The sequence below is a fragment of the Furipterus horrens genome, unplaced genomic scaffold, assembly GCF_987537825.1.
Source record: "Furipterus horrens unplaced genomic scaffold, mFurHor1.1.pri manual_scaffold_7, whole genome shotgun sequence".
Classification (NCBI taxonomy): Eukaryota; Metazoa; Chordata; class Mammalia; order Chiroptera; family Furipteridae; genus Furipterus; species Furipterus horrens.
This window is the reverse complement of record NW_028327177.1, coordinates 48,877,030-48,900,283: the sequence shown is the minus strand read 5'-3', so window position 1 is coordinate 48,900,283 and position 23,254 is coordinate 48,877,030. Positions and strand designations below refer to the sequence as shown.

Below are 23,254 nucleotides of genomic sequence, written 5' to 3'. Positions count from 1 at the left end.
GAGTTGAGAAGCTAAAAGAACAGAGTTGCCTTTAAATGAAATGAGGAAGGAAGAGCAGATTTGGAGGGGATGGGGAGAAGACCTGAAGATTAATTTAAACTATTTAAATTTGAGATGTCTATTAGGTCTCTAAGTACAGACGTTGAGAAAGTAGTTAGGTTTATTCTGGTGTTTAGGGAACATATCCAGCTTGAAGAAATAAATATAAGATTCATCAGCAAATAGGTGGCATTTTATTTATTTATTTATTATTTTAATTTTTTAAAATTTATTTATTTGTTTATTTATTTTATTTTTAGAGAAAGGGGAAAGGAGAAAGAGAGGGAGAGAAACATTACTGTGTGGTTGCCTCTCATTCGTGCCCCCAACTGGGGACCTGATGTGCAACCTAGTCATGTGTCCTGATTGGGAATCGAACCAGCGACACTTGGCTCGCAGGCCAATGCTCAATCCACTGAGCCACAGCAGCCAGGGCAATAGGTGGCATTTTAAAACAAAAGATTTCATGTAATTATTGAGAGAGTGCGAGTCCATAGACAAAGATTTGAGAAGTGAGACTATTTAAAAATAGATAACACAGTGGAACAATTTTTAACATAACTCCTGTTGAGTTCAGTTTTTCAGCTGTTTTAGACTTAAATAGGCATGTTTATTTCAAAACTGCAGTTTTCTTCTATTACATCAAGTTTTTCTCTACAGCTTATCTTAATGCAACCACTCTAGGCTGGATCGAGCCTGGATTGAGGAAAGAACTAGCGCTCTCCTATTGGCTGAGAGCAAATGTCCCTCAAGTGGGGAGGGGTGGGGGATGACTTTGGAGACCAGCGACAGGTTCATACTTGTCTAGGCTATTCAGTTACACATGAGACAGTGTGGTGAGAGGTTGTGTGCCGCTCTATATAGTGAATCATATTCTGAAGTGTAGTCCGAGTTCTCATTTGTATACGGGAAGTTAGCAGAATTTATTTTTTTATTGACATACGTATTTATTTCCTTTCCTTCAGATTGTGCCTGCCTCTGCTATTTCTTGTTGTAAGTGTCTAAACAACACTGATTCATTTTGTTATATCTAAGGCAGTTTCAGCATTCCCAAAGGACAAACATCAGTGCAACTGTCAGGCAGTCCTATTTTGCATATTTTAAAATAAAACTTGATAATCAAGATAAATCTTGGGCCCCCCCACAAGGTGTGCAAGTAGTGTGTAGAGAGTTTATGAATGTGGATGAAGGGAACACATGATCAATTGCCATTTGGTATACCTATGGCTTGGCGAGAGTCCAGAGATCATTCAAGTGACTATTACTTTTGTATAGTGAAAATGTCAGGATATAACAAGAAAAATAAATGTAAAGGAGAGTATCCTAGTCTACCATCAGCTATATGCTCAGTGCCTCATTCAGCTGAAATCCCAGTGCCAGTTTTCATTGAAGTACCCTCTTTCAAAAAACAGGAGTATGGTGAAGAATTAAGTGACAGCAACGATGAAGATTTTGAAATTGAAGATGACTCAGTTTGTAAGTGCTTTGATCAGCATGAGTTGAATGATTTGGCATGAGATTTGGGACTATCCAAAAAGGTTTCAGAGCTCCTAGCATCTAGACTGCATGAGAAAAGTTTGCTTGAAAAAGGAGTGAAGGCATCCTACTTTCAATGAAAAGAAAGTGTATTTCTGCAGTACTTTCAAAGTGATGGTGGCTTTGTGTATTGCCATAACATACATGGTTTAATGGAGGAATTGGGAATTCCAATCTACAATGCAACTCAATGGTGATTGTTCATCGATAGCTCAAAGCAGAGCTTGAAGTGTGTCCTCCTCCACAATGGCAATTTATTTGGTGGAGTCCCAATTGGCCAGTTAGTTTGTTTTTGTGAAGAATATGAAGACATAAAGAGACATTGATCTGTTGCAATATCACAAACACAATTGGATCATCTGTGTTGACCTTCAAATGGTCTGCTTCCTTCCTGGTCAGCAAAGTGGATACACCAAGTATCCTTGTTTTCTGTGCATGTGGGACAGCAGAGCTTGTGAGAAGCATTGGGTTGAGTTGAATTGGCCTCCACGATCTAACCTCAAACCTGGTGATTCAAACATTCTACATGAGCCACTTGTTGACAGAAAGAACATTATATTCTTACCTCTGCACATATAACTGTGTCTCATGAAGCAATTTGTTAAAGCTTTGCCAACTGAAGGAGACTGTTTTAAGTATCTCATTTTGGCATTTCCTAGCCTGTTGTTTGAAAAGATAAAATACCTTAATATGTATGTTTAGTAGCAGAACTTTACTACTTGTACACAATTTGACTTACAGTAACAATATATAGCCTTTATATGAATAAAATAACTAAATAAACAGTATATTCAGGTAATTTTTTTCTTTATTTTCCTTTGTATGTACATTTTGTACGATTTTTGGGACAAAGGGAGGGTATCCTGTACCTTAAAAATTTGATGTGATAGAGAAAAACTGCAGTCATTTTTGGATTCAGATGCCAAAAGTTAATCAAAAGCAAGTGTCAGATCTAAATCTACGAAAACTGTGTTCACCAGTGAATATGAAAAATAATTAGCAAAGTACCCAGAATAGCAAAGAAGCAGGGGCTTTGAGACAGAGAAAGAACCAAGAGTGAGTGGTACACTGAACTCTAAGAACGTGTTTCAATGAGCAGAGAGGGATTAGAACACGTTTCAGTGAGCAGAGAAGAATCAGCTAGGTAAAATGCTGCTAAACCCTTTAGGGTTTAAATAAGATGAAAATGGAGATATTTAGTAAAGGGGGGACAGATGGCTGCAGACTTGGCAAGAGCAGTTTCAGTGGCATGTAGCTGGTTCACTTGAGTGCATTCAAGAGGAAGTGAAGAAATCTAGATTAGGCAACTCTAGAGGAAATTTGTTGTAAAAGGTCTCAGAGGAATGTAATAGTGGCTAGAAATGAAATTGAAATGAAAAAAGTTTTGTTTTATCTTGGTTTGTTTTTTAACTAGTGGATAAATAGGAGCATATTTGTATATTGATTGGGATAATCCAGCAAAAAGGGAAAACTGATTTTTGTGATTGTGAAAATGAGCGTGGAACTGTGGTTCCCAGTGATAAGAAGGAATGAGAACTGGTGGACAAGCAGAGAGAGTCCCCTTGTGGCAGGAGGTTGAGTGTGTGGGTACAAATGCTGGTGGGCAGAGGGAGGTTCTGAGACCTCGTTTTTCTCAATGAAATGGAAAGCACAGTCATTCTTTAGCTAAGAGTGAGAATGGGGAGGAAGTGTTTAAAGTTTGAGAATGGAAAATAAGAAAAGAAAAAATAATGGACTAGAAAGACATAGAGTGATTAAAAGTAGCCCTAGGCTCCTTTTCAGGTTTGTGGTTATGGACCTAAAAGAAGCATAGTCAGCAGCCTTTGCCACTTCTCCAGTCATAGATGCAAAGTTGGTGAAGAGCAGATATTACATAGGGTTGGTGTTTTGTCAAGTAAGAGGGAAGACAGCAGTGAAGGTGTGTCTGAGGGAGTGTTAACAGTGGTTGACCATGGAACTTAAACTGTGTAAGGAGAAAGGAGAGGGCAAGGAGAGGTTAAGGGACATGAAGATGAGGTAGAATTGAGTCCAAGGGTACTGGAGGGCGTGAGCTAACCATTGAGAAGGGATTAATCAGAGAGTGAGATGCTTGAAATTGAGATTATGAAGCTATTGAGTAATGATCTGATTTAGGTCATGACAAAGGGAATGAATCTCTGGGATAGAATGAAAGGTAAGATCATTGAAGGAGAGATTACAGTATTGATATGCCAGGAATCTATAATAAAAAACAATTCCCCTGCATGGAAAGGAGGGGTCCAAGGACTCTATTTTGAGGAACTCTCACTTTAGGGAGAGTGGACTAGCTAAACATAAAGTTTTAGAGTTAAACCAGAAAACGTGAGGGGATGGAAGAAACATGAAGGATATTAACAGATGTTGTTTATTGAGTATTTAAATGTGCAGGACACGATGTTCAACAGTACATGCCTCATTTTATTTATTCCTGGCAACAACATCAGATGCTAGAGATTGCTATCATTCCCATTTTACAATGATAAACCTGAGGGCTGGGAGTTAAGTAATATGTCCAAGGACACCTGTGGCTAAGTCTGAATTCCGAGTGCTTAACCATTATGCCAGGTGCAGTGATTGTGACAGAACAGGTGGTATTAAAATCTGTATCCTGAGATGTGAATAATAGACTTATGGGATTAGAGACACGAGAAGAATATTGTATATAAAGCTCAATAATATACATTCTATCACTTAATCATCATATTAATCCTGTGTACTAGGCAATTTGCCCAGATCGTGGTGGGGCCTGTAAGAACAGAGTCTGGATGGGCACGTTCCTCCTTTATCCTCTCTTGTCTACTCCTTCCACTAACTTCCAGGGATGGTTTAGACAAATTCTTTCAAGAGTCCAATCTCTATTGAATAAATGTTAATAAGGAAACCATTATTAGTTATTTCTTTGTTAGAGTTTCATAATTCCTGTTTCCATGGGAACATTAGTACAGAATATAGCATTCTTCCTCTTGTGCAATGTTCTTTCTAGAAATTCATGAGTTCATTCAACTACAATTTATTGAGCAAATTGTCCATGTGCACACTGTGCTAGGTGTAGAAAATACGATTGAATAGGAAACATCTCTGCTCTAAAAGAACTTTTAGTCAGCTCAGGCCTTCCAAACCTCAGATACTCTGCAAGACCTTTTTACACCTAGTTGCAATTTAAGACATTGCATTTGACCTATAATAGACTCTATCCCTTAGGAACCACTTGCCTAAGAGATCATTTCTCTCCCCACTGGTGTGGCACAAAATAAGATCAGCTGTAGTGCCTTGGAGATGGAACCTTAAATTTGGGCCTTGGGGAAATAGAACCAGGGTGTATTCTCCAAAAGGATTTTCCTACTCCAAAAGATCAAATTTTAAAGCTAGATTTAAAAATAGACTTTTTGCCTTGCTGAGTGCTACTGCATTGACACTCATTCACCACTTGGTTATGCCATTTTCTAGAAATACTGGATCTGTACATACCATGAAATGTTTCTAAGCTCTGGAGCCCAACACCTTCCTGCCAGACTGCCAGGCGAAGGCCAAGTAAGGCAATGCCCAGTGTAAGAATAAAGAATGATTCATCCAGGTGTGGGGCAAATTACACTTTGTCCAGGATGGTACTAAAACAATGGATTTGCTGTAGCACAAAATGTCGGTGGTGGCTATTTCTACGTGCAGAGAAATTTATGCATTTCTACTTCAAAATGCTACTAATTAAAAAAGGCACATACACTGGTTCAAACTGAGCCTGGTGTCTACAACAGGGAAGGGGGAGGGTGTTATGTTTTTCCTCCAGATTTAGAAGACCACAACTGGTGTTCTTAGTGGCAGTGCAACACGTGTTGCCTCACTTTCCTCTGGTCTTAAATTAAGTGTCACATTATAAATTAAGAATTACCCTCCCTTACTCTCACATTGCAACAGTTAAGTGAGACAAATGAAAGCCTGTTCTCTTATTTAAAAAAGAGATAAGAATCTTATACCTATTGGGTATTTGAGAATCTTTTCAAGCAGCAAAGAATTTTATATTCTCGTTAAATATAACTTGGTGAACCACTCCGATCACAGATTTAATTTATTCGAGACATTTCTGGAGCTGTGGGACCACACATTAACTCTGCAACTCATGTAGCTTTAAGAGAAGGTGATTCTTGCTTTGGAATAGTGAGGTGGCACCAGCTTCCCGGCTCTGCCACTCTCTGGGCCCGCAGACAGGTACTTTCCCACGGCTGCCGGTCCCGCCCTGCCGCCCAGCTGCGTGCTCAAAGCTGCCGTGATATGCACTGCTGCTTCCCACCTTTGAGGGTCGGGCCAAGGGCCACAGCCAGGTCCGCCTGCTCCACTGCTTCTCCAGGCTTGGCTGCTCCGCGCCCCAAAGAGCGGGTGAAAAGTACTAGCCGGGCGGCGTGGGGCTGGGCTGCGGAGAGTGCCTAAGCTGTCTTCTCACCTCCCCGAGTCAGGGCGCCCGGCCTACCCGAGAATCTCGGAGCATTCCAGTGTCCGCTCTTACTCATGAAGGGCAGGCTCGGGGGACTAGACTCCAGCCTGACCTGCCCTTCCTCCGCAGTCTGCGCTGCCCGAGCCTAAGTGCTCCGCTCTGCGCCTTCGCGGGCCCTGCACACCTTCTCCTTCCCCAGCTCCCCGAGGCTGGGCACACCCACTGCCTCTACCAGCAGTCCGGGCCCTGGCTGACGAGTTAAACCCAGTCTCCCAACCCTCGCCGGCTCCCGCTGCACATCCAGCCCTTTTCATTTACCCGCAGTATAAAACCGAATGCAAAGAGTCCTGAGCTTTCCTAGCCCACGCCGCCGCCACACCCCCCGGTGCCCACTCTTTTACGACCTTTGCGAGGGCTAGACGCCCAGACCCTTCCTCTCTGAGCCCTCCTGCCCCTCCTCGCATGGGCGGTCAAATACCGTGTTCTCGGAAATCCCGCGAACTGGGGCGCTCGACCGTCTGTCTCCCCTGAAACCCCTCGGCCGCACCTCCCGGTCCCCAGACCGCGAAACACCCCACCCTAACCTAGTCTTGCATCTCGGTCCCAGCCCCTCCTCCGGGGCCCTCCTCTTCTCTCGCCCCTCCCGAGTAGGGGTGGGAGCGGCGGCAGCTGGAAGAGAAGGGATGAGGTCATCCTCTCCCTCGGAGTCAGCTGGTGGTGGAGAGGAAGCGGGAGGAGGGAGCGCGCGCAAGGGGAGGAGAGGAATGTGCAGGTCCGAGGAGCGCCGGGGCGGCCGCTGCTGCTCCTGCTGCTGGTGGCGCCGGCGACTCTGGCAGCAGCTGCGGGACTGGAACAGCGAAGAGCGCGGGCGGCGAGAAGGGGCGCGCGCGGGGCGCCGCGAGAACCTTGGCTCCGCGCAGGCAGCCAGGCGGCGCTCCTGCCGGCCCCAGGCGCGCTGCTAGCCCGGCCCAGCGCTCAGCCCGGCGGGCGGCGGCGGGCGGCAGGCGAGCCGGCGCAGGAGCAGGAGGTGGGGAAGCCGCGCGGCCAGGGAGGGAAGCCAAGGCGAAGCGAGGAGGTGGCGGGAGGAGGAGATAGCGAGAAAAGGTGTCAGATAAAGGAGGGCTCTCCTCCGGTTTGGAGGCATCATGGCCGCTAAGTCAGACGGGAGATTGAAAATGAAGAAGAGCAGCGACGTGGCGTTCACCCCGCTGCAGAACTCGGACCACTTGGGCTCGGTGCAGGGATTGGCCCCCGGCTTGCCGTCGGGGTCGGGTGGCGAGGACGAGGAGGCGGCTGGGGGCGGCTGCTGCCCGGACGGCAGCGGTTGTTCGCGCTGCTGCTGCTGCTGCACGGGGAGCGGTGGCTCGGGCGGCGGCTCGGGGGTTTCCGGCGGCCCGGGCGGCAGCATTGGTGGCCCCGGCGGCGGGGCGGGCTCAGCGGCGTTGTGCCTGCGCCTGGGCAGGGAGCAACGGCGCTACTCGCTGTGGGACTGCCTCTGGATCCTGGCCGCCGTAGCCGTGTACTTCGCGGACGTGGGCACGGACATCTGGCTCGCCGTGGACTACTACTTGCGCGGACAGCGCTGGTGGTTCGGACTCACGCTCTTCTTCGTGGTGCTCGGCTCGCTCTCTGTGCAGGTGTTCAGCTTCCGCTGGTTTGTGCACGATTTTAGCACCGAGGACAGCGCCACAGCCGCCTCTGCCTCCAGCTGCCAGCAGCCGGGAGCGGATTGCAAGACCATGGTTAGTAGTGGGTCTGCGGCCGCAGAAGGCGAGGTTCGTCCTTCCACGCCGCAGAGGCAAGCATCCAACGCCAGCAAGAGCAACCTCACTGCTCCCAACAGTGGCAGCAACAGCAGCGGGGCCAACAGCAAACACAGGTCTGCCTCCTGCTCCTTCTGCATCTGGCTCCTGCAGTCACTCATCCACATCTTGCAGCTCGGGCAAATCTGGAGGTACCGTATCAAGGGTGGAGGAAGAGGGATATTTGCTGCTGCTACTACATCCCCACTGCTTGCTTTTGCAGTAAAATCGTTTAGGGCGTCTGTGGTAGTAACCCTAGTCACTACTTTAGTTTTTTAAAAAAACTGGGTTCTGCATTTTTAATATTTGTGACCACAACCTAGGATGGGAGGGAGGTGAGGAACAAGGGAAAGGCATCAAAGGGATTATGATCGCCTCATCCCCCTGTCTTTCCACTTTGCTTACTAGCATCTCTATGCTACAATGCTCCCCTCTCCCATTTTTTAGTGATATTGTTTCAGTGAGTATGAGACGATTCCTGTCACATCTTCTAAAATCCTTTTTTTTTTTTTTTTGGTTATGTTGAATTTGAAGTGTGTGTTTCAACTTGGGTGGCTTATTTTGTTCCCTGAGAAAATTAGCTAATTCTTGTTAGGTGTGCGTTGTTACTGTTGCAAAGTACCCATATTTTAATATCACTGCTAGAGAATTATTGTGCCCCAAGTAAAGAGCTTAGTAGGGCCATAGCTTGTCTTTTTTTTTGGAGAACATCTATACCTCTATTTATAGCTCAAAAAAAGAGTAAGTACGTTTTATGGGACTCAGATTTATTTTCCTAATGCACTTTCTGGGTATCTTGGAATATGCCCCATATGTAATTTCTCATATAACTAAGAGCCCTTGGAAAAGTCGTAGTGCATCTTAGAAATCTGAATCATGCTTGGCATCTTCATTGACTGCTTCGCTATTTGTTTTATTCTCTACCAAGTCTCTTACACAGATATTACTTCCACTTTCAAACTGGAATACAAAGATAAACTTCTTGGACAGAGGGAGCCATCATTTGGGAATATAATGAAACAGTGCGCTCAGGAATGGGTTCCTAAAACTTTTATGTGTTTTTTAAAAGCCATCGAAGCAGTATTTTACATCTACAAAAATTATTTGTATTAAATGATTTAGATGCTAACGTCCCAGAGCTATTTGCTTATAATGACTTAGATATACAATATAAGTGAAATGAGGACACTTCCTAGCAAGTGCACTATTGCCAGTGACCTTTTTAATTTCACTTGTAGTCATATTGTGATAACTGATAAGATAACTTTGTGATAAGTTAATAGTAATTAACTATGCTGAGGTAGAGACAACTCAGAGAATTTGTAGAACGGAACTAAACCCTTCTTTTTGTTTTTGGCAAACAATAGTGTTTTCATTGAAAAGAGAAAGTTCAGTGATTATTTTGCAACCTTTCCTGGGATCATTGCTTTGTAAGGGCGGTAAGCATTGCCATAGATAGTGATATTTCTGATTGTGAAATTGCATTTTAAGCAGATACTTTCTGGAAAAAGTGGTGTATAATATTCAGTCAAATTGATGTTGGAAAATTCCATATCTTGACTCAAAGGACTTTAATAAAATGTCAGTTAAATGTGATAGCTGTACTTCCCCCAGTTAACTATTGTGAAGACTTACAACTTAGTGCTCTTCAGGTTTGATGAAAAACTAAAATATTTCATTTAATTACTGAAATTGTGTAGTGGCTAGGATGCTTAGATTAACAGTTTTAATCTGATAAAGTAGTAAATGAAACTTAACATTGCATTTGATAACTTTTCAAACTTTATGTGGTTTTGAAAATCACTTGCAGTCAATTGCTTTTAAGATTCTAGATTAATGTATGTAATGCAAACCCTTCACAATTCTATTAACTGAAGAACTATCCATGTTTCCTATAGACTGATACTTTATAAGAAGTCTGCTATCAAATTCTGTGTACTGAGGAAGTGTTTTAATTATAGTTATATTTACCAGGCCTTCTAAATCAAACATTTTTCCAGTTAAAAATTATGTATATTATCTCAAGACATAAAATGGAGAAAGTGGAACATAAGTAAAGAAAGGGCCTAAATACATCTCAGTGAGACCACAGACGCTGGGGCAACTGGCCATAGTTAAAAGCTATCAAGGGGGAGAAGGAATGGAAGACTTAAGGTTGAAAGCAGAAGGAAACCCACAGGTGGTCAGGATCAGACAAATGCATGAATTGACCCAGCCCTTACAGAAACATGGTCACACATGACTCCTTTCGGTTAAGCATTTCTGCAATGTTTTCCTTAGAGGCTTTAATGTTCATTCTGCTAATGCACTTGGAGGCAAGTATTGTTGAAAATATTTTTAGATATTTGTCTACATTTCAGAACAGTGTATTTAATATGTAAACCTGAATGATCTAATCTAACTGTTCTTGGATTCAGGTTGAGCTATGTAGGGGATGGTGGAGTAAATTGGTGGATGCATGATCTGAGACCCAGCCTTATTGTCTTATAAACAACAACAACAAAACATCGGCCTCATGTAGGAAATTGAAATGGGATCATAAAGTTGATGGAAGTTGACACTCAGATGCATCCTAGATTGTTTCAACTTCTCTTAAGTGTAAAATATTTGAATGGGAATTTGGGGAGTAGATGCATGTTTGATAGTAAACTGGTAAAATGAAATTAATTTCAGATTATTGTAGTACATCACTATGATTTCTTAAATTAGGAGCATCTCTCTGCCTCTTCTAACTTTTCTTTTCAATGAATTGTACACAAATGTTGCAGAAATACAAGGGTACTAAATGGTTCAAAGCTCAGAGGTCATTATTCAACTTTTAACATGCTACTTTCTAATATCAATAGAATAGATTTTAGTCAAGTTGATAACTGTTCATTGTCTATCCATGAAATTCTAGTTATTTTAGGCAAGGGCCAGATTCTAAAAGCTTTCTGTAGATAAAATCTTTTGAAATAACATCAAAGTGTTTGATGTTCAGAAATATGTATTTTAAACATTTTGGACAGATTTGCATATATTTATATATTTATTACAAATGCAATGACTGAAAGCAATGATACATATTCAGTTTTATTAAAATTTAATGATGGGATTAATGACAGCTTTTAAAGTCACAGGAGTCGGTGTTAGGTAAGAGTCATTTGAAAAAAATGTAGTGAACTTTTGCTACCATATGAAAAGAGTAGTTATACCTTTAAAGGAACTGTGCCTGTGAATGAATGAGAAAGTATTTTTCTTTTTTGTTCATTTCACATGATTCCAGCAGTTACTAAGAGTGTGCTTCAGCCAGTGGGAATCACAAATCCTTGATCAGAACCCTCTTTAGTCTTTATACCCATGATCAGTTATATCTAGATGTCTTCTTCCTTCAGATTTTATGATTTACTCTTAAAATTCTACCCAAATTTCTACTGTGTGTATGTACATAATTAGCTGCTTTTTTAAAAAAAGCAAATAACATTGCAAATAATGAATTAATGGTAAAATGAGTGAATATTTACTGTTTTTACTAGTTTGGTTTCTGTTTCTGAATATCTATCATGGGAGTGATAGGGGTGAAAAAAACAGCTTTCTCTGATCTTTTATGCTTGATATTTCACAAGGTATTAGCATGTGTTCCATGTTCGAATATATTTGGAATAGGTTAAACTGAGTTAAACAGACCTTTCTACAGCAGGACTTCTCAGAGCCTTTGATAAGCTAATGTGCAGTTGTCAATAACTTGTACTTGTTGTGGCACACAAAGCACTTTGAGAAACATTGCTCTAAGCCATTCTTAAACCTGGCCAAAAAGAATTATAATAAAAATTTTATATGGCACTTAAAAATCTACAAATATTTTTATATTTTGTATCTTATCTAAGTTTTACAATAACTTAAAGGAAATCATTAATATCTCTATATGAGAAACTGGTTTAGAGAGATTAAGCAACTTGCTCAAGATCACTCAACTAGTATGTGATCTAAGTATCCTGTCTTATCTTAAAGTGTATATTCTTTCTGGCTCAATTAGCTACCTCCAAATGCCAACTTGGATATTAAGGACAATAATGTACAAAAATGACAATTTACCTTTACTAAGGATGGCAAAGTGGGAAAAGGATCTGCAGTTTGGTCAAGTTAAAAGATCTTTCTAATAACACACCAGTAGTTAAATGGCAGAACAGAGACCTGAGCTCAGATCGCCCAACTCTAAATCCAGTGCTCTTATTACGCCATTTGGGTATACTGAGGTTGTTATATTAAATCCCATTTCAGTAACATGATCTTGTAGAAGTGTTAATGATTAAATGGTATAACATATGTGAATAATTGGAAAGTACTTTGCAAATGAGGAAGAGGTTCTAGAAATAAGGAATAGGTAGGAAAATAGAGAACATGCAGATTACTTCTTTGACTATTGAAAATGGACTTTATTGATTCTGAGTTAGTTCTGAATTCTGATATAGGTCAGGGAACATTGGTGCTTTTTTCTGAGTTTATTGAATGGTCATTTTCTGTATGTTTTTGTTCCTTCTACTGCATGGTAATTAATTTATTCAGTCATCATATTGAGCACCAAGTGTATGTAAGATGCTGTGCTAGTTACTACTTATCCTAAGATGAATAAAATACACATCTTCCTTCAAGGAATCTACTGTCTGATGAGGAAGACAAAAAAGTAAGCAAACAATTTTGATACAAGAAAATAAGCACTACGATAGAAACAGGAAGCTCAAACCACCTGAATGGTTCAGGTGAGACTCCAGAGCAGTGGATGTTTGAGCAACGGTTTGAATGATGAGGAACTATGCTATCTGAATGAAGGGGGGCACTGGCTAATCAAGCCATGGATATGATTATTGTGAAGGCGGAGGGGCAAAAAAGAACAAGGCAGGTTAAGTGTGTATATTGAATAGAGAGTGAATGAGAAATAAGAGCTAGAGATTCGGATGGAGAATCAGTTGGGCTGGACAATGAAAGGCTTTTACATTTTATTCTGAATGCATTGAAGAACCATTCAATTGAAGGATTATAAGGGGAAGGATTATTATAAAGTGTTAAGATGTTTACTCAAAGGAATGGCAAGAAGTTGAGAAATTCAGAAGATATGCCATCAAGTCCCCTCTAACTCAGTCATATCTATTTAGTCCATGAAAATGTGTTGCTTTTAAAGGGATTGAGTTTAGAAGTATTGGGGTATATAATAGAGCCAACATGGTGGAAAGTTGTTTTTTTTTTCCCAGAAAAATCAATTGGTTGAATTTTAAAAATTGTATTTATACTAAGGTAAATTCTTGGCAGATGTTTATTTTGTGCTACAATTTTGAAGAACTTTTATGGATACTGTTGTTTTTATCTTATTGAAATTTAGGTTTCCTGGTCTTTAGAAACTTATTCCTTATATTTTTGTACCACTTTTCAATTTTCAGTGCCTTCCATGTCTTTTTTCTCATTTGATCCTCAGAATAATCTTTGAGATAGTACTTTTATTTTGCATATGTGAAAACTGAGAAAGAGCATTTTAAATTTTTTCCTCTTTATGTCACATAGTTATGCTCAGATTCTAAGCTAGAGTTCAGTATTGTGGGAGGGGAAAAAAGCAAAATGAAAAATGGTTGATGAGACTGAGGATGATTAAGTAAAAGTGGAGCCTAAAACTTGAGAGCTCTCTAGAAAGTAGAGAAAGATTGTAGTGTGGAAAAGACAATGGACTTTTATGGAGGCTCTGGGACATAATGGATGGGATATTTTAAATTAATGTAAGGATGAATTTTTTAAGTGGTCATAGGGATCTCAAGGTAAATTAAGATTCTTTAGAAGCGGTGAGTTCCCTATCACTGAAGTGTCTAAGTATTGTTTGGAAAATTGTAGGCAGTGTTGCAGAAGAAGAAACTTTAATATCATACAGAGGGTTGAACAAGATCATCTCCCAGCCATGAGATTTTGACAGTCTCCATAATTACATGCCACTCCACACATAGTAGACTAATCTTTGCTTTTGGGGGGATGAAGAAGTAATAGTTTGCTTGAAATATTGGAGTTGTATCATTTTGAAATCTATTCATTGGTTTGTGAACCCAGTATCTTCAGTGGAGTATCAAAAATCTGCAATATCCTTGAGTGCTGGTTTTAGGATTTAAATCTCTGACTTATTTAAGATATAAATCCACATGCAATCAGATAGTTCTCTGAGAATTGCCTTGGGTTTCTGTGTGAGCAGGAATAACTTATGCATAAATCTATATGAAGTATTTGAATAATATATTCAAGTTATTTGCAATAATAAGTAATATTTTCCATTCAATTGAACAATACACTGTTTGTTTCACAACAGATTGCAGACTACCTCCATTTTTGATACTAGTATCATTGTGTGAACAGTGTCCACCAATCCTTGGGTCAATAGCTTTGAAGGTCTTTGCCCAGTCACTTACAGAAAATTCCTTAATGTTAGAATATCCAAGTACACAACCTGATTTTAAAAAGGTTTCATATTTTACAGTTTGAATTAAATAGTCTATCTATGAATTTAAATTGCACCAGTCACTGAGTAGCAGATAAATAGAATTAGTCCCTTTATATGGATTCGCTAGCTAATCAGCTAGCACATTTCTCTGACTTGCTTTAGAATTTGCCTAGCACACTAACTCGGCCCATGGAAACAAAACCAGGAATTATCAAATATAATGTGCAGTATGGTGCTAGTCATGAGAAATTGCTTACCAGGTGTTATCTCATAAAATAGTTGTAACATGTAAATAGATTTCAGGGAGAAACACATCCAGTTGTTTTCCACAGGGAATATTCTTTTGAATGGCGTTGCATCATTCTGACGACCACACTGACTTCTTTCCAGCTAAATAATTGTGTCTTGATAACTGTTGGCATGGCTGGTCAGAAAGAAGGACCATGTCAAGTCCTCAACGCATTATTTTAGTGGGTAAGGTACTTACATGTGTAGGAATACATGCCTAAATAATATTTACTGTTCTGTGAATGAAGCCTGGGCATTATTCATTTTTCTTTGTGAGAGTGTACCTAAACTTGCTGCTCTATTGCTTCTTGAGTTTCTAATGGTACAGTGAATCAGAAAAGGTGCAATGTATTTAGAAAGGATACAACAAATCACAAAGCTCTTTTTTTATATTACAAGCATTAGGGAAGTGGGGCTAAATTTTACAAAATACCAGTTATTCTCTGAGAGAGATGTATTTAAAAGCCCAATTTGGCATTTCTGATATTGCTGATAGAAATGTCAGATTGTGAAGCTTTGGGTAGATATTTTTTCCTTAATTCAAACCTACTCTTGATTGCCTGGGAACAAACTTATGTACAGAGTGATTTTTGGTATTTTGGGTACTTGTGTTTGTCTATTAAAAGAAAGTTTGTATTGTAGCTCCCACTATTACCCCCACCCCCACCATCACCATAAAACATTAATTCCATGTTTAGTATGTGGATAGAACTGGTACAGATTACTGATTGCAAGGGAAATTAATGAAGGGTTAAAATGGAGACAAATCAGTCCAGATATTCCCTAGAAGCAAGAGGTGGTCTTTTCTAACCCTAAGATGAAGGGAAATTATCATAGTTAGAATATCAATGATGGATCTTATTTAAAGAGACAGCTGTCCTATGGGGAACTGGACTAATTGAGGAGTCAGAAGAGATCATTTAGTCTCTCTGTAATTCAGACCCCAGGTCACTTTACTCTTCTGACTTACATATAACAACATAGTAGATGAAGTAGCACAGCTTTTAGGGCCCCACACAGTTTAGCCCTTCTTTTGGTATCCTTTTTCTGTTTTTTTATTTTTTCAACTGTGTGATATGATTGGTCAAAAAGTAATATCCAAGGGATTTTGTAGTACTAAAGTTCTGATCCTGTTCTTATTATAAATTATTTTTGTTTGTCCAGTCCCCGGAGTAGATGAAACAGAAAGTCTGAGTGTATTTTTCTAAGACCACTGTTACACTATTCCTCTAAGTAAGTCAAAGGGGATTCTACAAAGGATTTTTCAAATTTGGTAATATTATGATCTAATCCCCAGGAACTGGTATTATTTGTAAGTGAAGACAGAATCTTAAGCTTATTTTTATAATGCAACTTATTGTGTGTCATTTTTGAATTTTAGTTATAATCTAATGAAACCATTTGCACAAAAACATATCTTAAGTGTTTGAAGCTGATGTAAAAGTGTTAATATATCATGAATTCTAAGACATATATCATATAGATTGAGAAACCAAAAGTGTGATCTATAGTTCATGTAGTAAGGTATGCACAGCTGGAGTGATATGATTAGCAACTGGAAACAATGTGTCACAGGCTTAAAAAGAACTATCCATTATGTCAATGAGAAAGCTGTTGTCAGAGCCAGATTTGCTTTGAAATTAAAAGCTTGTCCTAGGCTACACTGTCACTGATCTAATATGCTAGAAATCGAATTTAAACTCCTTACAAAGACCCTGTATCCAGGGCTGTACTTGTTAAAGAATTGAAATATCTTATACTCAGCTAGAAGAAGAGAATGATGCATTAACCTTTCCTGGTAAAAGCTGTCTGGATCTCTAGAATATTAGAGACCTGTCCTGAAGCTGAACAATTTTCAACCCATGGCAACATTTTAGATTTTTTAATTTAAAAAACGTATTTGTTTTAAAATTATCTGAAGTATATAAACTATTTTGTCATCTTCATGATTCATAAGTAGGCTGTTTGAATCAGTTCCCTTTTTTTGTTTTATTCATGCATATGCCCTATTTTTCTGTCAAGGGAATCCTTTATATAAACAGAGCAGTGGGCAGTGTGTGAGGTGGGTGAGGATTAAGCAAACAGAAAATCATACATATATAAAAAAGTAGGGTCTATAGTGTATAAGAGTCTAAAAAGACTTGAGATGACTTTGATTTGACTTGCCATCAGTTACATTCTATTTAAGAAGGACAAAGTCACCTTTCTGAATCACCAATCTGGGAGATTTCATCCATGTAAAAAGCAGTCTGAGTTCTTCTTTTTGTAGCTTAGATAATAGTCATGAATAATGATATTAGTTTTGGGATGAATTCTTTAATGTTCAGTTCTTTTTTCAGTATCAGAGAGTCAATAACCAAAATGAAGGTAGTTATTGTAGCAGTAACAGTAACAAAATGGTCCTCAAAGTGCCCATCATTAGTTCACATAGCATAATCACTATATCAATACAATGTAACAGTGAGGAAATGATCTTTCAGGAAGACAGGGGAAAGGATATGTAAAGACTTCCTTTGTTTTGATAGACTTTCAGCTCCTCGATTAATTTCCTGTTTCGCAAAAGTAAAATTAATAACAATCAGTTTTTAAAATATAGGCCAGTTCCAGAAGATTCTCCAAAGCGATTTACAATACTTGGTTCTGTTATTATAGTATAAATTAGAAAGTCTGTACCATAAGATTTCATTTTTCTAGGGAATGTACTACTATTAAGAGTAACAGTCACATATGTCCTGTGGGAATTCTCCTGTTTTAGTAATGGTAGGGTTTGAAAAATTGAGTTCTAGACAGGGACAGGTAACATAATGCTCTCCTAATGAAGGCATAAAGATTAGCTATGTTTGTACTTCTGAAAAGTAGTCAATAGTTACAATTATTTAAAGATACAAAATCTACCTACTTTAAAATAAGTTTTAAATCAAACAAGTAAGGGGGAATTTGGAGTTTTTATAAGGAAGCATGTCTAGATATCCCGGAATCTATGAGTCCCATTCTCTGATCTGCCAATAGAAGATAGGGGTATTGTAGATAGGCATGCATTTATTAGCTGGAGGAAAAAAAATGTAGCCACTAGAGAAATTAACAAAAATGGAGAATTCTATCTCATAATTAGAGGGTGATTTTCAATCTTTTGGTATAGGAGTGGGATTAGTTATATTGACTCCATTAGAAAACATATCACAGCAAAGCATAAAGCAGGACTTCAACAGCTAGGCCAAGCTTTCATTGGATGATTTTGTTCTGGGGGAAAAGAAAGCATGACTTGAGTTGTGATAATAATGGTCAGTTTGTGGGATCAGCTTGATGTTAGAGCACCAGTGTCGTCTGCGTCTGAGAGTGCTCCACATGAGACTCCTGTGTTATCACACAGATCATAAGTTGGCAAGAAGTCAGTGTCCAGAGGGGCAAGGCCAAGAAAGGTATGTCATCTCAAATGGGAATCCAAGTGAGGGCTAAAAACAATCTTGCTAATAATACAGTACATGTAGCTAAGAATCTGAATCCAGGGGCTTCACAAAAGCAAACCTTGATGCTCATGCTTCAAAATGTAAAACTAAAGGGAAACTAGTTTCATTTATATTCTGATTATATAATTTCTGCCTGGTCAGATATTGACAGAAGGCATAAGATTAGAGGCTAATTTCTTATTCCACTGTGGGAAGGGCATTGGGCTGGGATTGAAGTCAGGTGTTTACTCAACTACTGTTGATATGTGCAAATTTATTACTAGCTCACTGACTAAATTACTGCTTGGTTACTCTAATCAGTTGCTGAGAATAGCATGACAAAAAAAATAAGTGACCGATGATAATCTTTTAATTGTGGATTCCACAACCCATCAGCTTAAAATCATAGTAAGGAACATATTTTAGAAAGAATATGCTCTCACTGTCTAGAAAGGAGGCCAATCATGTTCATATCCCGCAAATCTGTAATGACATGCTAAGAATGGAGCTATTGCCTTGCAACTCAAAAAAGGATCTGCATCTAGCAATATCAGCAATCTTCTGGAGGTGTCTCATGAATGCAGGTTCTCAGGTCCACCCCAAACCTATTGAATCACAACTTGCATTGAACATGATCCTTAAGGGAGTCGTCGTCGTCGGCAGCCGTCCGTCTCGAGAGACGATGGTGTAGCTTCTTAAGAGTCTATCTGCACCGCCGAGAATGGCTGTGCAGTCCGACTCGGGAGTGACACGGTATCTGTCTCCTCCCGTGTTGAATCGACATCATGCGATGACGCTGAAGCTACAGAGCCTGGACAGGGTGATATGGAGGGTCTGCTGTTGCCCATGCAGCAGACCCCCCCTCTCTTCGCAGCTGAAGGGTCCAAGGGAAAGACGGAGTCGATACAGCTTGGGTTCAGGTGCACCGCAGGAGTTGCCGGTGTTGACTACAAAGTCAAACCGCCTTAGGGACTCCGGCTCCGGATTTTCTGTCGGGGTTTACTCCCTTAGCCTTTCCCCTGAAGAGGTATGCCGCAAGGCAGCGGAGGTTTTTTGGAGTCAGAGTTTTCCTTCTCTGAGTAGTACACATATTAAAGTTATTTTTTTTGACAGCTTGTGGATTTTTAAATATTTATTTTATTTTTATTGATGTTGCTATTACAGTTGTCTCAATTTTTCCTCCTTTGCTCCCCTCCATCCAGGATCCCCCACTCCCACCAGCTATCCGCCCTCCTTTGTTCATGTCCATGGGTCATACATATAAGTCCTATACTATACTTATTTTACATACCTTTGCCTCTTCTGTAACTACCAATTTATACTTCTTACTCCCTTCACCTTTTCCCTAATTCCCCCAGACCTCCCTCCCCACTGGCCACAATCCACCAGTTCTTCATATCTGTGATTCTGTTCCTGCCTGCTTGTTTGCTTAGTTTGCTTTTTAGATTCAATTGTTGATAGTTATGTATTTATTGCCATTTTAAAGTTCATAGTTTTGATCTTCTTTTTCTTAAATAAGTCCCTTCAATATTTCATATAATAATGGCTTGGTGATGATGAATTCCTTTAGCTTTAACTTATCTGGGAAGCATTTCATCTGCCCTTCGATTCTAAATGATAGCTTTACTGGTTAGAGTAATCTAGGTTGTCAGTCCTTGCCTTTCTTCACCTTGAATACTTCTTGCCAATTCTTTCTAGCCTGCAAAGTTTCTTCTGAGAAATCAGCTAATAGTTTCATTGGAACTTCTTTGTATGTAATTATCTGCTTTTCTCTTGCTGCTTTTAAGATTCTCTCTTGGTCTTTAACCTTTGGCATTTTAATTATGATGTGTCTTGGAGTGGGCTTCTTTGCTTTCATCCTGTTTGGAACTTCCTGTGCTTCCTGGACTTGCATGCCTATTTCCTTCACCAAATGAGGGAAATTTTCTTTCATTATTTTTTCAAATAGATTTCCACTTTCTTGCTCTTTCTCCTCTTACTTTCTTGCTCTTTCTCTCCTCCTTTTGGCACCCTTATGATTGCTTGAAGTTTTCCTAGAGGTTGCTTACCCTCTCCTCATTTGGGTGGGTGGGGGGATTCTTTTTCCTTCTTGTTCTGATTGCTTGTTTTTTGCCTCCCTTTGTTCCAAATAATTATTTTGATTCTCAGCTTCATCCACTGTACTGTTGATTGCCTGTAAATTGTTCTTCATTTCAATTAGTGAGTCCTTTGTTTCTGACTGCTCCTGCCACAGAGCCACAGAGCCAGCAGGCAGATACCGTATCTGAGACTCCATCTACCTGGCTAACACTGTTTTCCCTGCCCTGGAGATCCCCTGACACTCTCTCTCACCCAGCTTACAGTCCCACCGAAGGTGTTGACAGAGACTTTTTTTATATGAATGGCTGGTCATGCTTACAACTTCCTAAATCCTAGCAAATAAACAACAGCTGGCTTCAGTGAGCCCCAGGCCTGGCACTAGAAGCAGCCAGTCTAGATTCACAGCTTGGCTTCACCTGGGAATCTCCAAGCCCAGCACGCTAGCAGCCATCTCAGATTACTTTATAGCTCAGGAAGGGCATCTCCTGGCAGAACACAGGTGAGGGCTGACCTTGGCCTACACCACACAGGAAACCCCAGGGCTGGTGTACCCAGTGGACAGCTACAGACCACGTTGGAGCACCACCACCCTACTCTTACACAGCTGATCCTCCATTGAGGGTGGAGGTTGATGGTCAGTAGTCACAGCCTATACTTGCAGGTGACTTGCCTGGGTAAATCCCTCCCATTGACCTGCCAACAGCAATCAAGGCTCAACTACTAGAGGAGGGTGTACTCAGCCCATAGGATGGGCACACCATGAGTACCTAGCGTGGGTGATAGGGGAGGCTATACCACTGGACCCCACAGAACACCTGCTGCATTAGGCCATGCTACCAAGACAGGGAATCATAGCAGCTTTATCTAATCCATAGAAATGAGCTCAGGGAGGCTTCCAAAATGAGGAGGCAAAGTAACATGGCCCAAATGAAAGAACAGATTAACATGCCAGAAAAAGAACTAAACAGAATGGAGATAAGCAATCAATCAGATGCAGAGTTCAAGACACTGGTTATAAGGATGCTTGGGGAGCTTAGTGAGGACCTCATCAGCATAAAAAAGACAAATATTAAAGTTTGAGAAGCAAAGTAGCATCTGCTCTGCTCTAGAAGAGGGAACAATCCCTTTCAGTTACAATGGTGAGGGCAGGCTAATTGAGCTGGACATTAATGGAAAATATGGTCGATCCTGACATTTTAACTGGCTTTCTCACCAATGTTGGCTCACCCAGTATGATAAAGGGCTGGTGTTTAGAAATTGTGGCAGGTAGACACACATACACACATAGGAAACTTCTTAAAGACGATACTATAAGGAAAACTATGACATCTTCCACTAGTAAAGAAAATAAAAGATTTTAGTAATTTATTAGTTAAATATCTATTACTTTACAATTTTATTGTTCACAACTGATCTTTAGGAAAATAACCCACCATGTCAACTGCCCATGTCACACAGTTTTACACTGTACTCAGACCTTGTACCATTCTGTCACTTGGAATGGAGTAGACAGTGGGTGGTGAGAGAAGGGCCAGACCTTCTCAGTGTAGGTCCACATTAAGGAAATTGTTGGGTTCAGAGTAACCAGACACCAAGGATAGAGATGAGGAGAATGCTGCAGGGCTGGCAGTTCTTACCAAGACAGAAGGATTGCAGTCTTTGCTGAGAGAGGTGGAGCTGGGCTGGTTGTGGCATTCTTACCCACACTTTTCTAAAAAAAAAAAAAAAAAAATGAAGCAGTCATGAGGATGAATAAAGGCCATTCTAGCACTGGGTATGAGGGTTAGTGGAGCAAAAGGTCAGGCAGCTGCACATCCCTCACCCTCGCCTTTAGTCTTATAGACCAAGGAGTCTCTGTACCTACATTGGGAAAGAGGAACTAAGGGAGGAATAGAAGAAAATGGAACTAGGCCCCTAGGCCTGCAAGAGCAGGCCCTGGCCAGGACTTGGCAGGGTATTTTTATAAAAGAATATGGGAGGATTTCCAATGCCTACCCTGCTCCATGCAGCTCAGCTCCTCACAGTGACCCATAAGGCCAACTAGGCAGGTTGTACCATGGGAAAAAGATATGATGGTTTAGTCTGATTTCATACTGTATCATTTATTCTTCTAAGTGAGAAATATTAACGTTAAACAATGTGACAAAATATGCCAGTGTTTATAGTATAAAGAGATAATGAGAATGGTGCCTTATAAAATGTCTGTTTGTATAGTTTTCTTATTTTGCATTAAACAAAATAGAAAAGGATGACCTTCCCAGAAATGCTTCTTCTCACAGTAATAGTTTTCTGATTTCCCTTTCCTACAAAAGCTGGTGTTGCTATGCTGCCACTTTTGTTAGATTCTTTCCCCATGTATGTTCCAGGATGTGACTGTTTCCTTTAGTGTTCTTAAGTGTTTCCATGGAGAGTTACTAAGTTAATTTTTCTGTCTGCTTTATGAGTAGGTGTGGTCATCCTGCCAGCCTCTCCACCAGCCTGGTTTTTCAATATAGTGACTACTGGCTATACATGGCTATTGAGCACTTGAAATGTGGCTGTTTGCAACTGAGGTGTGTTGTAAGTGTCAGATACCCAGGGGATTTTGAGGAGTTATGTTAGGAAATAAAGGGGATGATAAATTTCTTTTTGGTAATTTTTATATTAGTATGTTGAACCAATAACATTTGGATATATTGGGTTAAGTAAAATATATTATTAAAATTAATTTTGCTTTTTTAAAAAACTTTTTAAATGTGACTACCAGAAAATTAAAATTACATATGTGGCTTGCATTATTTTTCTATTGGACAGAACTTCTCTAGGTAATGTTAGAGCTCAGAGTCTCAGAAGTGAGAAGAGGGAAATCCAAAGTGAATTGTTTCAGAATACTAAGGTAAGACTTTACTGGAAGTTACCAGGGAAAGCACAGTGAGTAGTTTCACCACTGAGGCAGGTTGATTTAATGAATTTTGTAAGTAACATTACCTACTGATAAAGATGGACTCTTTGCGAAATAAAACCGTCAATGTGTGTGAAGCCTTTTGTCTTCTCCCTGCTTCCTGCCTTGCTTAAGGCCTAATGGCATGCTGAGCTTATTTGGTAGTTTAATAAATAGTATTTAATGATGGTAATGATGACTAAATCTTTGTAAGTGTCGTTGTACTTAGCCAAGCACATTCACTCATAC

General features: G+C 40.1%; 1 protein-coding gene across 1 annotated transcript in view; it reads left to right on the top strand.

The window, feature by feature from the left end:
• Window positions 1-6,762: 6,762 nt before the first annotated feature.
• The window catches only part of XKR4 (XK related 4), a 496,242-nt gene continuing 479,750 nt past the window's right edge, over window positions 6,763-23,254 (top strand). The window contains exon 1 of the mRNA XM_090282857.1: window positions 6,763-7,973. Coding sequence (XP_090138983.1) covers window positions 7,165-7,973 — 809 coding nt within the window. The 5' untranslated portion in view covers window positions 6,763-7,164. The remainder of the gene's footprint in view (window positions 7,974-23,254) is intronic.